The 12,848-nt window shown below is 38.1% G+C and overlaps 1 protein-coding gene across 5 annotated transcripts; it reads right to left on the reverse strand.

Moving 5' to 3' along the window:
* Nucleotides 1-4,415: 4,415 nt before the first annotated feature.
* Nucleotides 4,416-12,842, reverse strand: STRADB (STE20-related kinase adaptor beta). 5 transcript variants are annotated; one of them, XM_026853162.1, is made up of 12 exons: nucleotides 12,046-12,842; nucleotides 10,875-10,923; nucleotides 10,469-10,549; nucleotides 9,971-10,070; nucleotides 9,191-9,312; nucleotides 8,635-8,713; nucleotides 8,009-8,132; nucleotides 7,282-7,453; nucleotides 6,765-6,869; nucleotides 6,328-6,557; nucleotides 5,722-5,764; nucleotides 4,416-5,263 (listed from the first exon to the last, which is right to left on the reverse strand). In XM_026853162.1, exons 2-12 carry the CDS (start codon nucleotides 10,884-10,886, stop codon nucleotides 5,111-5,113), a joined length of 1,221 nt encoding a protein of 406 aa, XP_026708963.1. In that variant the 5' UTR covers nucleotides 10,887-10,923; nucleotides 12,046-12,842; the 3' UTR covers nucleotides 4,416-5,110. The 5 variants fall into 5 exon arrangements, with proteins under 5 accessions (XP_026708963.1, XP_026708964.1, XP_026708960.1 ...); XM_026853163.1 differs by having other exon boundaries at nucleotides 4,416-5,201; nucleotides 8,635-8,743; XM_026853159.1 differs by having other exon boundaries at nucleotides 8,635-8,743.
* Between the last annotated feature and the right edge of the window lie 6 nt (nucleotides 12,843-12,848).

The following is a 12,848-nucleotide window of genomic DNA, read 5'->3' on the forward strand; positions in this document are numbered from 1 at the left end:
TAATATTGTGTGTAGGCGGGAGGGCGGGAGCCGGGCGATGGGCGGCCTGGGCCCGCCAGCCCCCGCGGCCGCGAGGGGGTCGCGGGAGGGCACAGGCCTTCTGCTGCACCGCGGTGCCTGCCCCGCACTTCTCTTGGTGGGTGTCGTTGCAGCCTGGTGTGCCTGTGGAAGTGAAGTCTGCCTGCTTAATAGAGTACTTTCCATCCCTGCCTCACGTTCCTCCCCAAGAAAGCCTTCTTAATGGGAACAGAGCTGGATTCTTCTGGCTCTTCCGTTGCCCTTTATGTGGTAGGGGCAGCCAGACCATGCCTGTCCAGTAGCTGCAATCAAAACGGGAAACCCAGTCAAAAAGAAAAAAATTCCTATATGCTCCTATACATGAATAAAACCATTTGCTTTAATTCCGTGTTTTATGTAATCTTCAAACTTAAAAAATTTTAGAGTCCTCCCTACCTTAGGCAGTTTGCCATACTGACTTTTGTACTGTATTCAATAAAATGGAAAAGAGCATGGCTTTTTAAATTGATACAGGCACGCCTCAGACAGGTGATACAAAGGCAAGGAAAAAAAAGCAAGATCTTGTGGATAAATACCCACTGATAGATGTAATAGTTAACCTATACAGTGAAAAACTAATGTACTTTGGGGGGAAAAAAACCATAAAAAACCTAAAGCAAACTCCCAAACCAAAAACCACAAAAAAACCCCAAACAAAAAACCTAAACAAAGCAACCAACAACCACTTCTGAAAAAAGAAGGGGCAAAAAAAGAACTAGCACAGTCAATAAAAGGTTTTGAAATTGTTAAAAATTTTGATAAAAGAGCAAGAATACCTGAAACAACAACTTCTTCCTCCATTTTAAATGCTTATGATGCTATTATTCAAGCAGAATAGACTTGTAGGCCATGGCTCTCTTTTCCAGCAAATTGCCCAAAATGTGTCTTATTTTATAAGCTGAGTATGAGGAAAAAGAAAAGTCAAGAAATTCTGACTGGAAGTCCGAAGACAAGTGATGTAGTAAGGCTCCTAAGAAATGTGCCTTGCCATGCCACCAACATCTGTGTCAAATATTAAGTAACTTAAGAAGGAAAAACAAACTGAGGAAATCTAGTGATGTTGTACAGAAAAAACATGAGAAGTATGCTGAACCAGCTTTTTCAACATCACGTGCCATGGGGTCCAAGGATTCAAAATCATCTGTTCTCCCATAATAAGGAAAACTTGAAGCAGAAAGCGGAGCAGGAAAATAACATGACAGCCAGCCAAATAAATCATTCAACAAGTCTGGCTCCACTGGCTACTGCAGAACAACAGCTACCTCAAACCACGAAAACAGTTAAAGCGGCTTTCCAGATTTCACATGGGCAAAAGGCAATCTGCCTGTAAGAGTATTTTGCTTTTCATTGACATCAAACATATGAGAACTAGAAAGATAACTGATATCAGAATGTAGAATAACCAAACTTCTAAAATAAACTGTAGTAGATAAACTCAGCATTTATATTCTTGACCTATGTCATGTAAATTTTGAAAAAATTGAGGTAAACCTATGCATCCTGCCATCAAACCCCCTTTGTTTCTTGCTTTCTAATTACATTATTACATGTGTCATGAAATTCCACTAGTAAAGATGAACTTGTCTGAAACCATGCCTGGTTTTTGGCTATACCATGTCACTTTAAGTGCTTCTTCCAGTTTCTTTGTTTCATTGACTGTTGCTGCTGCTAACTATAGTTTGCAATTTTTTCTTGACTGGTTCCCCATGGCTGGTGCAATTAGCCTTTTTTTTCCCCCTTATCATTGTAAACACCATAGATTACAATTTTGAAGGGATATCAGTCTATTCAGGACAAGTTTAGTTGATGCTCCTGTGGATTTTTCTCTATAATTTTCATCCAACATGACACTGTTTGATTTTGGCTTTAAACTATTGTGTTAAAATTGTTTCTCTTCTACATTCCAGGGGTAGGTTGAATTAGATGGAAGAGTTACTAAAATCATGGGCAGTGATGACAGAGATCCTCGAATAAAATGTGCTAAATTAGTCTTTTTCTCGGGAGCATGTAGCCATTATAAATATTCTGAGGGCTTCATGGGAATTCTGTAAAATCTGTTAGTAATATATTTCCTATCCATATTGAGTGTTAGTACATTACATTTTATTACTACTACTACAACAACAATAAACCTGATTAATAAGTTATATGTCAAGAGGCAGACAGATAGAGGGCAGTAAGTTTTATAGGTGATACATTTGGCCATACATACATTGTCACTGAATGTGAAATCTGATTATTCTTTTTGATTGATATAATTTAAGAAAAAATACATGATTTAAGAGGCTCTCCAGGAGAACCTGAGTTGGCCACTGTATTCTGCAAGACCCTACACTGGTTCCCTGTATCTGCAGGTCATCTAAAGAGACCTCCAGAGTACAGTCTGTACATTCTTAAACCGCATCACTGGATTCCTCTAATAGTGAAGTTACAGGAAATACTATCAGCTTTAAGTTTGAGAATCAAAACATTCAAGCAGAGCAAATGGAAATCAATCCTAAGAAAATGGTGAATTCTGTGAAATACTCCAAGATTTGTTACTGCAAACTGTGACACTCCAAAATAACAGAATGCCCTTCCAAAGAAAAGTGAGAGGGCAAGGAAAAATCTTCCTTGGAATCTGATGTGGGAAGATAATGTTCCCAAGGGTGTGATGAAAAAAAATTATAATGAAGTAGTAGTGATGATGGTGGCAATAATAATAAATGTTCTTGCAATATCTTTATTGCATCTTTCACTTTAATGTGTTAACTGATGTTAAATGTTTTTTTTCACATTTCAGTGGATCCTTGGATTGGTAACAGGTGTTATATAGCTTTTCTGGCACTGGTCATTTACAAAATAAGGTGTTGGGACACTGTGCAACCTTAATCAGAATTGTCAACTTATTGATGTGATAGGCTAGTGAATTAGGCAGAGACCAGGTCATTGTGTTCCACTAGACCAGGTCGCACATTGCTGGTTCACAGTCAGTTTTCCATCCACTAATACCCCCAAGCCCCTCTCCCCAGGGCTACTCTCAATCGACTCCTCACCCAGCCTGTATTTGTGCTTGGGATTGCCCTGACCCATGTGCAGGACCTTGCACTTGGCCTTGCTGAACTCCATGAGGTTTGCACGGTCCCACCTCTCCAGCCTGTCCAGGTCCCTCAGGGTGGCACATCCCTTCCCCCCCCTGAGTGTTGACTGCACCACACAGCTTGGTGCTGTCAGCAAACTTGCTGAGAGTTTAACTCAATCCCACTGTCCATGTCATCAACAAAGATGTTAAATAGCACTGGTCCCAACACTGACTCCTGAGGAATGTCACTCATCACTGCTCTTCACTTGGACACTGAGCCACTGACCACAACTCAGAGTGTGACCATCCAGGCAATTCCTTATCCATCCATCAAACCTACATCTCTCCCATTCAGAGAGAAAGATGTCATGCAGGACTAACATAAATATGAAACATCTTTCCTGCAGTAACAAGAAGCTGTTAGTATAACTGGACAACTGGACTGTGGTAAAAACAGAAGGGCAAGAATTACAGAAATAGAGACAGATAGGGTAAGTTTATTGAAAGGCTTTTAATCTCAAGTTTCATGTGTTTTGAAATATAGAGCTCTCTTCACAGCATAATGTGTAGAATCAACTTTTTTGTTAATACTTTCATGTGGTCATTTAGAATTCTAAGTCTGTCTCAGGCTTGCATTTTAGTCATTTGGTCTTCAAGGCTTTGTAGTGAAGCTGCTGGCAAAACAGTAGTATTCTCAAGGTTGACTGCAGATTGGCTCAGCTATGGAAGACTGAAGACTTAATGTGGAATGTTTTTTATGTTGACAATTTAAAATATATCCATTTGATACCTATTTATACATTTTTACTACAGTCAGAGTAAAGTACTAGTGGCTTTGGGATACAACTTTTATTAAAACACTACGAGAATATGCAGCTTTTTTAAAAAGAAACTGCTTTTGTTCAGTTTGCATTGCTTGATAAGAGTATGAGAGATAAAGACTTATTGAATTGTAGGGAGTATAGAAAGGCAGTTTTTCATCTGACTTAAAACAGATAAATTCACTAAGATCCTAAGGGGTTTATCAAGTTCTTGTTATGGCTGAATCTATCCATGGGGATTCAGCTGTGGCTTGCAGAAGAGGCTTGTTTGCCAGCAGCAGTGCCAGTGAAGTTTAATGCATGTTGACTATTCTTAAAAGAAAACAGTATTAGGTTCTGATACGTTCTGGTGGTGAATAGGAATACAGTATAAATAAAAATATGTACAGTAACTTTAGATTATTTAATATGATTCTTCAAAAGTAACCCGTACCTGTTATAACTTGAGACTTACTTTGCATAGTAAGAGGGCCTCAGATTAATTGCTAAAATGACACAACAATAAATGGAGATGCAAAAGCACAAATTTGTACTAAGAATGTAGACAAATGCAAGAGCATGAGTCACATTTTCAAGTAGCTTAACTTCTTTGGGATACACACAGTATTAAACACTGCATGAAAAATGATGCATAGCTAACTTTTGGCAAGTATGACAGCATGCCAAGTGAGAAAAATGCCTTTTGGGATGCGTGAAGAGAGAAACGTTTATTTGCATAAGCAACTAATTTGTGCAGTTGCAAACTTGGAAGTGGAGGATTTCTCTTTACTAAAATGATCTGTGTGGTAACAAAAAACCAAATAGATTGTTTAAGTAAGGTCACAGACAAAACCCAAGTCTGAATTCAGAAAGGCACAGGGACTGCAGCAGTATGAGCTGAAAATACAGTATAGAGTAAGATGACAGCAGGAACTCTCTTGTTAAGAAATATTTTTAAAGAGGGAGATAAGCATTCAGCCATTTTCTATATACAATTTTCCTTATCGGTCAGAAAGTGAGGCACACTGCACAATGCCAGCAGAGGAAGTAGCTAATGAAATATGGCCACTTCAATGGCATTTTCAAGTACAACTTGTCTAATTGTATTTTAACCACACAAACTAGAGCAGCAAATACAAATCACATTTTCCTTCTTTGAAGTGCAGGAGAGGTACGATTGTTTGGTATTTATTTAGAATTCCCAGTCTGTATCATCTTGACTTGCAGTAAGATTTCCAAGTTCAGTCCCAACTGCTGTTGAGGGTAGTGCCAAGAACTCTGATCTGTTATTTTGAATAGGAGGCGGTAATAGAGACAGTAGTGAATTCTGTGTTTGTTCTTTTATCTAGAAAGAAGAAAAGTTAAAACAGGGCTCCACATAAAAGTCTACATAACCTTGCATCTGACTACATTAAAAGCATGTGAAATCAGAGCCATCTTCTTGCATGTTTCAATACTGAAAATAACAGGATGAGGGGTTTAGCTTTCCTCAGAGTAAGTTCTTTCAAGACTAATTACATTAGCTGTGTAGTTCTGCTTTAATTTAAGAATATTAACAGCTATTCTTATTAGTTAGCCTGACTTTAGTTAAGTTAAAACAACTTTATCAAAGGGGAAATGGATTACTCTTATGCTTCCTACAGTCTACCAATACCATTTTGTTTTTTAAAAACAGTCTGAAGCAGATATGCTGTTACAGGATGGGTTTTGGCTCCTGCTAACTTAATTATTTTGTAATCCAACTAATATTTTGTGGCTTATTAGGTTATAGGTGTGTCATTTAACAAAATGTAGTAAACTTACCTGTCTGAAGAACGTATGCGAAAGCAAACTGCTGGCAGATGGCCTGGATCATAAAATGAACAATATAATTATGTTTTGGAAAGTAAAATACTGCTTTTGGAAAATGGGCCAGACTGACAAATCAATTTAAGCCCTATGTTTTTTCATCCACAGGACAAATGTGAAGCATGAGAAAAGTAGCACAAAATTCCTACATTCTGTGCCTCAATTTGTAGTGAAGGCACTACTAAAGAAATCTATTTTTAAAGGCTTTTTCACTTTTCTGTTTAACAAGGAATTTAATGCCTCATTCAGAAGAGACCTAGTACTGAAAAACATGTGTATCTGGTTTGTTTTTTTCTTGGACAAAGTACATGTTTAAAAATTAATTTTACTTGTTACAAAGTATATTCATATTACAAGAAATTCAGGGGTCAAACGACTTTAAAAGCATGGTTCCTTTATCAGGCAAGATAATTCTTAAATTACAAACCCAAAAGGTAAGTGTAGTGTTTGCATAGTACTTCTGACTTTAACCATATTCAACTAATTACTGTATTCTAAATTGTGGGCTATACTTGGTCTTAGATTGAAGTGACAGGAAATCAGTTTTCACTAAAAGGTTACCTTTTCTCAGGGTCCTGTTGCAAGCAAAGCTCTACCAAGTTGTGGAAAGCAGGTGAAAACGTTTTGGAAAAGGGAATTTGTAGTCTTTCACTGGTCATTGTGTGTGTCATGCTCTCACCAATTCCAGAATCAACGCCTGATCGGGAATTCTTCATCCTGGATTCCCCACAGGGAAAGGTACTTATGTCCCAAGGACAATATGTGGGACCTTTCAGCTTTTGCAGAAGCATCTAGTAGAAAGGAATAGCAGTATGAGAGTTCAACAATTATGCAGACCTATTCAGGCTAAGCTATAAAACTCCAGGAATGGAAGGATTATTTGATCTAAGAAAGAAGTATGCGTATTTGAAATAACAAAAAGCAGCCACCATTTCAGCAGTAATAGCATTGGTTTCTCTGAGTAAAACAAAAAAAGCTTGGAGTGTTTTGAAGTATACCTGAGTGCGAGGCATATCTTGAAACGGAACATGTCCATTGGCTAATTCACATGCTGTAATTCCCACACTGTAAATGTCAGACTTCATGTTATACCCAGACAAATCCTGTGAGAGAAAGAAAACTCTACTGATCACTGATGCCATTGAGCAGTGCCGACAAAAAGACAAGTGTCTGTTTCAAGACAATATTCTAATACCCTGTAATGTACATGGGATTGAGGTAATTAAATTGTGAAACCTGAGGCTTTTTTCAGAACTCTGATGGTTGTACTGAAGACAAATTTTAGGATCTACAGTAGTTTCCAGGAAGGTCAGCTAAAGAGACTTAGTACAGCAGCATCCTACTGACAGCTTTAAAATTGGTTCTCTTTAGAATTACAAATTCAGTACATCTATGACTTTTATTTAAAAGTTGCAGTTCAGAGCTTCCATTGCACTTCTACAAGCAGACTTAAGTTAGAAGTTGAGTACTTCTAGTAGTTTTGAATAGGAAAAATGAAGTGTAATTTATACTAACCTGTCTCAGTAGTTCAGGACTCAGCCAAGGAAGCACAGATGTACTAAACTGGGGAAAATCATATACCACCTTTGACTTTTGTCCATTGTTAACTAAACTGTAGAGGTTGTTTAAGCCAGAGAGAGAAACCAGCCCATCCCCTGAAATCAGAATGTGGCTAGCTTTAATATTCCTGTAACATAAAGTGGTAAATTTTAGTCATAAGAATTACTCAAAGTACTACTCGAGTAGAAAGGCTTTCATATTTAATTAACTGATAGTGAGATGTTAGTGTGCAGTTCTGTTTAGCAGATTATTTTCATGAAGTTGTTCAGTCAATATGAGTTGTCTTGTTAATACAGTCCCAAGAGAGAGGAGAGATGATCAGCATGAAAAAGCTTCCAGAAACTGCATGATGGCCCTCCTTCCCTGCAAAGAGTGTAAAGTAAGGAAGCCCTTTCAGCAACTGTGATTCTTTTCTGCTTCAAGGAGACAAAACCAGACAGATGTATAATCCCTGTAACAAATGGCTTTAAATAATATATGAATACTGTTCTTGTTAAGCTTCTACAAACTTGTTTCTGCTGGATTACTGAAAAAAATTGCTTCTGCACTGTCTGACATAAGAAGGTATCTAGAAAAAGGAAGGAGAAAACACTTAAACTGAAAATTAGTTTTGAAGCAAAACTGAATTATTAAACTGGATGCTGTAATCTGATTCTTATCTTATCTACTGACATTCTCCTACCTGTGAATGTAGCCATTCTGGTGCATGTAATTTAATCCTCTGATTGCACCAAACAGAATGTTCCCTATCAAAGCTTCACTCATTCCTTCAGGAAAGTAAGTCTTCAGCAGGTGTCTAGCCGAACCTGGTTGTGAAAAAAACCTAGCTAAGCCTAAGAAGTCTTGTTAAATTACTTGTCTATGCTTGCTTCATTGTATACATTTATCAGGAGCAGTATTCTCATCTTTACATCGACTATGGTACATCAAGAACAGTTACATGGATGCAACTAATACATTCATCAGGCAAAGATCACACTCAAGTCATGCTTCTGTTAACTGAAAGTCTATGTCAAAACTTTATTCAGCCTAGACAAGTTTTCTGTTGGCAAAATTCAAAGTTGTATAAAGTCAAATACATCTCCAAATTAACATTCCACACATAGTGGGGGGTGTTAGGACTAAGTGCCATTCAAATACCAGTCTTCACTGGGGAGGAAGATTATGTACAGAAGACTTCTCTAAACAACTGGTTTGGGAAATCTGTTTTTCTACAAGATAGGAGATGCTTAAAGAAAAACCTCTCATGGACCACAAGATTGTGTCAACTCTTTGTCCTGTTCCAAAATTGCAGTTAACAGTTCTTACCATAGGCCATGAATGGGGAGATGACCCAAAGCCAACTACCAGCTGTAAACACTGTCCAAAGCGTCATTACATTGGGATGCTGGAAAAAGTGGGATAAAACCACCTCATTCTATAGATTTAAATAAAAGTGGATGTGTTAACCACAAGACATCTTACTAAGAGCATTAACTACATCAGTAATCAGTAGAAAGAACTGTTCTCTGTGTGCATTTATACAACGTTGCAGCCCTCAATAAAAATGTAAATAACTTGCCTATAATTGCATTTGTCTGAAGTAAATTTAATTTGCTCATAGTCCGAAGTTTTGGTGTTAAATACAGAGTACAGAACATGTTTAAAAGAAGAAGTTGTACATCTACAGAAGTATTTCTAGAACACTTGTCAACTGTTTTCTTCAGAAAGCAACTCTCAAATTTACACATGCCTTCTGTTCCTTTGGAAGCAAAAACTTGACTGAAATGACTAAGTACAAACACAAAGGCTAACTCTGTTTAATAACCTCATATCTATTCATCACCACCTTCATCAGACTTGTGTAGAAATGCTGTTGTTTTACCTGTAAGGCTTTCAAATGCTCTTCAGAGCAATTTTCTAGGTCTGTGATCCTTACAGCAACTTGCATGCCTGTAGGCGTATGCCGTGCAAGGTAGACTGAAGTTAAATCGTTAAACCTCCTTCCTGAAACCAGAAGTGGCTACCTTAACATTGGAAAATACAACAATCCACCACATAATTTACTTTGTATTTAGAAATAATTTTACAGTTCTAAAATTGCAATTGATAGCAGCATGACATTTTATTTAAGATTGTCAAGAACTTAAGTACTTGCAACAAAAAACAAAATATATCCAGCAACAGTTAAAGCATGGCTCTGCTATTTTTAGAACTAAAAGTGTTGAAACATTGGTCAGTAGCAATTATACATCTAAATAAACAACACTTTTAGCATGCATATTCACATAAACATATGGATGCACAATAGGATTCAGGGCAGTCATCCTTAGAACAATCAACTTGGGTAGCCAAGTGACAAGACATGATGTTACTTAATGCTGTTATTTATTGTCCACATACCACAGATTTAGAAAACTGACATGTACATGCACAAATATCAGAAGAAAAATTCAGGTAATTGTTGACTTGTCTTGTATCTTAAAATAAGTGATTACTGGAACATGAGCAATATTCTGCTCTCCTTTGAACGAAGGAGACACAAGAATAGTTCAAGTCAGCTGATAATACATTTTCAAACTTAATATTTACTGCTGTTAGCAATAACCTATTGAGAGCATATATCTGCAGGAACAATAAATATTTTAAGGTACACTTAGGTTACCTATTTCCAGCTGGAGTTCATAGTGAGAGACATTAGAAGAGCAAAATACCATTTCATTCCTTCCTGTAGATGGGGGAATCCAAGCTAGATCAGAATCAGCCTAACAGTCAGGAAAAAACAGTTCTCAAAATGACTATGTGATTCTTAAGCATTTACATGTTTAAAATTAATGCAGAAATAACATTAATTACAATGCTAAGATCAGGTACTCAAGTCACAATATTCAAGCTGGTGCTTTTACCATTACACCGATAGTTTTATGAGCTACTGGGGGTTTGTGTGTGTGTGTGTGTGTGTGTGTGTGTGTGTTTTATTTTTAAACTGGTACAAGACTAACAGTAATGCTTAGTTACCTACAGTCGTCTTCCAAAGTGGAAGCCCTCAACATACTCTGGTTATTTTTGCTGTTAATATGAAGTACCCCCTAATGAGATTATTTTTATTATGTACCAGCTTTGTATTTGACATTGCCAGTTAATGTTTCTATTATCTCCTTACCTGGCATTCATGGACACTGCTCTGAGATAGCTCTTCTGGTCTGATTGATTCAACTGGTGTACGTAGAATACAGGAACAGTCCTCAAGAACAGAAACAAGTGAATGTTAGCAGAGTTGCTGTAATTTATTAAACATGGCAGTGGGAAAACATCAAAAGTAGCCCCTATAAGCCCCAGTTCAGAAAGTTTTCTGCTACAAGTTAGTCAAGTAAGAGGTTAAGAAACAGTACAGAGGTCATGCATGGCAGACCTATGATGAAGAGATACTACACAGTTTCCTTCACCAAAAGTTGATACAACAAAGTTTAAACATCTCAGTGCTGTGGAAATCCCCTCAAGCAAGACATTTCACCAGAACTTTTTCACATTAACATATGACTGCCAAATATTTTTAAATACAGACTTACCAAACAAGACATGGAACTGCTTTAGATCAGGGGAAAATTCATATTTATCCTAGAAAAATTAAAGTAGCAATGTAAGATCATACATAAACCTGTGATAAATGGAATTATCTTTAATCACAACTGTGAGGCATTCATCTCAGTTAACACACACAAAACTACATCTCTGGGAAAGCCTGCTTCTACTGAGCCTTTAAGCAGCATATGGATTTCAAACTCCATACTGAGGATAGACAATATGTATTCCAACTCAGGTTTTCCTTTTTGATTCATGGGTTTAGCAATCTTATTACCACTTTTGAACAACACAATTTAATTGCAAGTTAAGTACATAAATGCAAAAGGAACAGATTCATGAATCCCTGGCAGTTTGTAGGAAAAGAAATAATTGTCTATTGTTTTAAAGGGGCTGTGCTAGTCAGATCTCGGCTCAGCTGCGTGCAGCTGAACTAGCTCACAAAAAAATAGAGCAATCCAGAAGCAATTGCACTTTACATTTCACAGGTGAGAGGGGAAATACTAGTGTAAGGGATTTGAGTAAAAAAAACAAAAGTAACCAATTCTGATAATTTTTGCTTTGCTTAGGCTGCAGAATCAGCATTCAGACTCCCTCACTGATCACAGTAAGCCACTCTGAAAGTCATCCAGTAGACTTAATTATGTCTGATTCTTTGAAAGTTTAGGCAGTGAGGAGAGAAAGATGACTATGTCTAATAAGCATATCAAATCTTCTGAAGCGTAGAGTGGGACCAGCTAATTCATTTTAGCTACAAACAAGTCTTCTACCATGATGAATCCTACTTGGTGGCTGACAAAGTCAGCTACAGGAGGCAGTTCCATGTTAGTATGTAATTACTACTTGAAAATTAATTTTTAAAAGGTAAAAAGAAGTACTATATCAGAAATTGATAATTTTGTGTATCAAGGAGCTAAACTTGATTACATCCCACATTTAAATTATGTGTGCTATTTAATCAAAGCAACACTCCTGAAAAGCTAACGAGCTCCTGCCACCCCATCCACTGCCAAATAGCCAAGCCACAACTAACCCTTAATACTTTTACCCTGAAAATCTGCTTGAAGTAAAGAAATAATGTAATTCCTTATTAAAGATGAAAAATTGACACAAAAGGAGAGGTATTGGGCACCTTGAGAGGATGAGGGCTGGACTTACCCAACTTCACTGAGGAAGTCTGTGACAGAGTAAGGAAAAAAAAAATGCAGGTGCTTCAAGACACACTGGCCAGCACTGTAATAGCTACAGCATTCTTCTCCTACCTGGAAAGACACCTCATTCCATTATACAAGTTAATTTATTCTGTTGCTTGGAATATGAAATCACAAAAGCTAAGCTGAAGAATAAGGTCTTAATAACTATGATACACAGAAGTCAAATCGTAGAATTTGTTCAAAGGTAGGTGTACAGCCAGCCTACAAAAACGTCCACAATCCACAATTGTTCAGGTAACATTACAAATGCAAAATTTTTATTTTTGTTTTTCTTATGTAGTTTAACATTGCTTCCATTTGCAATATGGCTTTGGATCATGTCCCTACATCAACCTTTTCCCTGTTCCCACAGTTTTCTTTCTGTATCGCACACTTTTTTTTTTTTTACTGCGGGCAGTGACACTAAACCGAAACACTGGTCCTAGTCTGGCCGAAGCTTCGGACGCAGCGAGCAACGCGGGGCAGAAAGAAAAACGGGAAAACCTGCCAGTGCGCTGGGGAGCGCGAGGCTCCGGAGCCCGAAGCCCCGGTACCGCGCGTCGCTCCGGGCTGCAGCTCCTACCGCAGCGTTCGGAGTGCCCGAGGCCCCTCTCGGTGGCGCATCTCGAGTTAAGCGATCCGTCCGTGACAAAAGTAACGGGACGCGAAGTCGCGCCGCGCCGCAGGCTCTCCCCAGCGGGCTCCTCGCCGGCGCCGTTAAACGCGTGCCCCGCCTTCCCCGCGGCGGCCGGGACACGGCTGCGGCCC

The sequence above is a fragment of the Athene cunicularia genome, assembly GCF_003259725.1.
Source record: "Athene cunicularia isolate RWA chromosome 7 unlocalized genomic scaffold, athCun1 chr7_part2, whole genome shotgun sequence".
In the NCBI taxonomy this organism is placed as follows: domain Eukaryota; kingdom Metazoa; phylum Chordata; class Aves; order Strigiformes; family Strigidae; genus Athene; species Athene cunicularia.